At 53.9% G+C, this 2,897-nt stretch overlaps 1 protein-coding gene across 1 annotated transcript; it reads left to right on the top strand.

The window, feature by feature from the left end:
* Nucleotides 1–89: 89 nt before the first annotated feature.
* EMWEY_00020220 (hypothetical protein, conserved) lies at nt 90–2,186 on the top strand (the record flags this gene model as incomplete). Its single annotated transcript, XM_013477766.1, has 1 exon — nt 90–2,186. The coding sequence occupies one exon, from the start codon at nt 90–92 to the stop codon at nt 2,184–2,186; it is 2,097 nt and encodes a 698-aa protein (XP_013333220.1).
* Between the last annotated feature and the right edge of the window lie 711 nt (nt 2,187–2,897).

Genomic DNA, 2,897 nt, shown 5'->3' with positions numbered 1-2,897 from the left:
CAAGATAACGGTGGTTTATGGTGTCATGTGTCTAGTTTTTCCTGTTGGGTAGATGCGATGATTCATTAGTACTTTCGTACAAGTCTGTCATGATTCCGTCTACGATCCCAGCACCGCATCAGCAGAGATACAAGAGAATACCCACAAGAGGGAGCTTATCAGGTACTTGTCCGGCGTATGAAAGTGCAGTCTTGGCTGCTCTTGCTTCAGCAGCACCAGCGGCAGCAGCAGCAGTAGCAGCAACAGCAACAGCAGCAGAAGCGGCGGCAGCGCCAGCTGTATCCCTAGCACCACCCAATCAACTTCATCGTGCATGGCCAGCCCTTGAGCGGGAGGGAAGAAAAATAGCAGCAAGTCTGCGGATACACTTGAGCCCCCCCATAAAACCCTCCCAAGGGTTTATTGAACCTTCTCTTAGGGGCCCCCCTGCATTCGCGGGTACTGAGGTTGCTCTAAAGACGCCATGTGGGGGACCCTCCAAGGAGCCGTCCTCTTGGGTTCAGGGAAAGCTCTGTAGGGAGGCCTCTGTGGGGGCCCCCTTAGCTGGGGGCCCCCTGCGAGGGGCCCCTGTGGGGGGGCAGTGCAACCGCCTGGGGGTGCGCTGGCAGCAGGTGATGGGCAGGAAAGCGCTGGAGGTTGAGCTTCTGATCCCGAGTTCTTCAGAGAAGAATCACAGGCATCGTGTTTACCTACGCTTCATGCAGAAGCAGCAGCTGCAACAGCAGCAGCAGCAGCAGCAGCAGCCTTCGCAACAGGATTTGGATCATGGGTGCTGCTGCGGGCTACACAGATCATATGGCATCTGCCAGCATGTGGCGGCGCTGCTGCTGCTGCTTTCCCTCACAAATGTGAGCAGTGGCGAGGATCCTGCTGCAGCTGATGCTGCTGCTGCTACTACTGCTGCTGCCAATCTACCTGCACCAACAGCAGCGGGTCTTGCTGCAGTGGATTCAGCCGCCGCTCCCACAGGAGAAGCTACACGCTACCCGGGCATTGGTTCGGCACCAGCAGCAGCAGCAGCAGCTGCTGCTGCTGCTGCTATTGTTGATGCCGCTGCTGCTGCCGGATCCCCTTCAGGTTCAACGTTACCGCCAACGCAGCCGCTGCTTTCGTGGTCGTCCTCCACAGATCGAATTTCCCTTAGCCTATTAGAGGCAGCAGCAGCAGCAACAGCAGCAGCAGAAGCAGCAGAAGTACGAGCGCAATTCTGCTTATCGGGAGCACGAGCAGCAGCAGCACTGCCAGGCGAAGGGTACGGGGTACCAGAGCGATATCAGCCTCTTGCTGCTGGCAGTGCAGCAGCAGCAGTCGAATCTGCTGCTGCTGCACTCTCAGCTGCAGCACAAGAAGCTGAATTTAACAGAGCAAAGGAGGATGTTGCTGCTGCTGCCTCGTGTCTTTTCCCTTATGAGCCCCCTAGTGATTTAGAAACAAGCGCTACGAAAGCAGCTGCAGCACAAGCAGCACCAGAAACAGCAGCAGCAGCAGCAGCAAATGTGGCAGCAGCAGCAGCAGCAGGAACAACGCCAGCAGCAGCAGCCGCTGAAATGGAGGGGTACGAGTCTGACAAATGCTCAGTAGATGAAATTGAGAGTGACTGTAACGACCGTCAGCCTCATACGAGCAGCAGCAACATGAGCAGCAGACGCAGCAACAGCAGCAGCAATAGCAGCAGCTGCTGCTGCGGTGGTCTAAGCGTCTGGAGCGTTCTTACGAGGCAGCATGCATTAGGGAAGGCAGCAGCTACACCCATTGCCCACCGCCGCAGCAGCTGGCTGTCAAAGAGCGACAGCAACTGCAGCAACTGCAGCAGCAACTGCAGCAGCAACTGCAACAGCAGTAGCAAGAGACGCAGAAGCAGCAGCAGCAGATACACACCAGGCATGCTGTCTAGCCCATTTGCATGCAAACACCAACCACGGAAGCTAAAGACTCGCCACTCCCTTACAGATATCCCCACAGCGCAGACAGAACCGCAGCAGGAGCTTGAAGAGCAGCAGCAGCAGCAGCAGCAGCAGCTGCAGCAGCAGCTGCAGCAGCAGCTTCAGCAGCAGCAGCAAGCTGCGCGGTGCGCTTACCGCAGGGTGTCAGATAGTTTTCAGTATAACAACAGGGGAATGGTGGGGGGCCCACAGGGGCAGCAGCAACCAGATGCTCCCTGGTACTATCCAAACCCTAAACCCTAAACTCTAAACCCTTTTAGCTGCAAGGGAGGGGCCCCTGATGAGTTGTAGCAGCAGCTAGCTGCAGGCAGTGCAGCGCTTTTGGGCTACTTGACTCTTTTTTTTTTGTTTTTATTGCTTACGTCTCCCCTACGAATACTGCTGCTGCTGCTGCTGCTGCTGCTGCTGCTGTTGCTGTTGCTGTTGCTGCTGGCATAGATGAAGATAGCCATACAACAGGAGGAGGGAAGGAGGACATAATTAGATATAAATGGAGACAGTAGCAAACAGAGACAGCAACACATATACACTAACGAGGAGACACCTGTCTCCTCCTTAAAGGAGACAGATAAGGAGACAGATAAGGAGACAGATAGGGAGACAGATAAGGAGACAGTCACACCCTTAGTAAGAGAGGGCAACAGACAGCAACAAGGAGACACACAGAGGGGCCCTTCGTTACTTAGTTGTCCATACTGTTAGGGGACTAGATGTTTATAAGGAAGGGCCCCCCCAACACCTCCCCCTTAATCTCCCCCCTATAGGGTCCTCTGTGCAGCAGCAACAGCAGCAGCAGCAGCAGCAGCAAAAGTAACAGCAAAAGGTAGCAGGGGCCTAATGCCCATAGATGGTGTGTTAGTAAGTATACTTGTATCGGTATTAAAGGAAAGGATAATAAGTACAGATAAATATATATAAAATAGATATAAGTATATATATATATATATATATATT

This window comes from Eimeria maxima, genomic scaffold (genome assembly GCF_000499605.1).
Source record: "Eimeria maxima Weybridge genomic scaffold, Emw_scaff184, whole genome shotgun sequence".
NCBI lineage: Eukaryota > Apicomplexa > Conoidasida > Eucoccidiorida > Eimeriidae > Eimeria > Eimeria maxima.
This window is presented reverse-complemented; position numbering and strand designations above follow the sequence as displayed.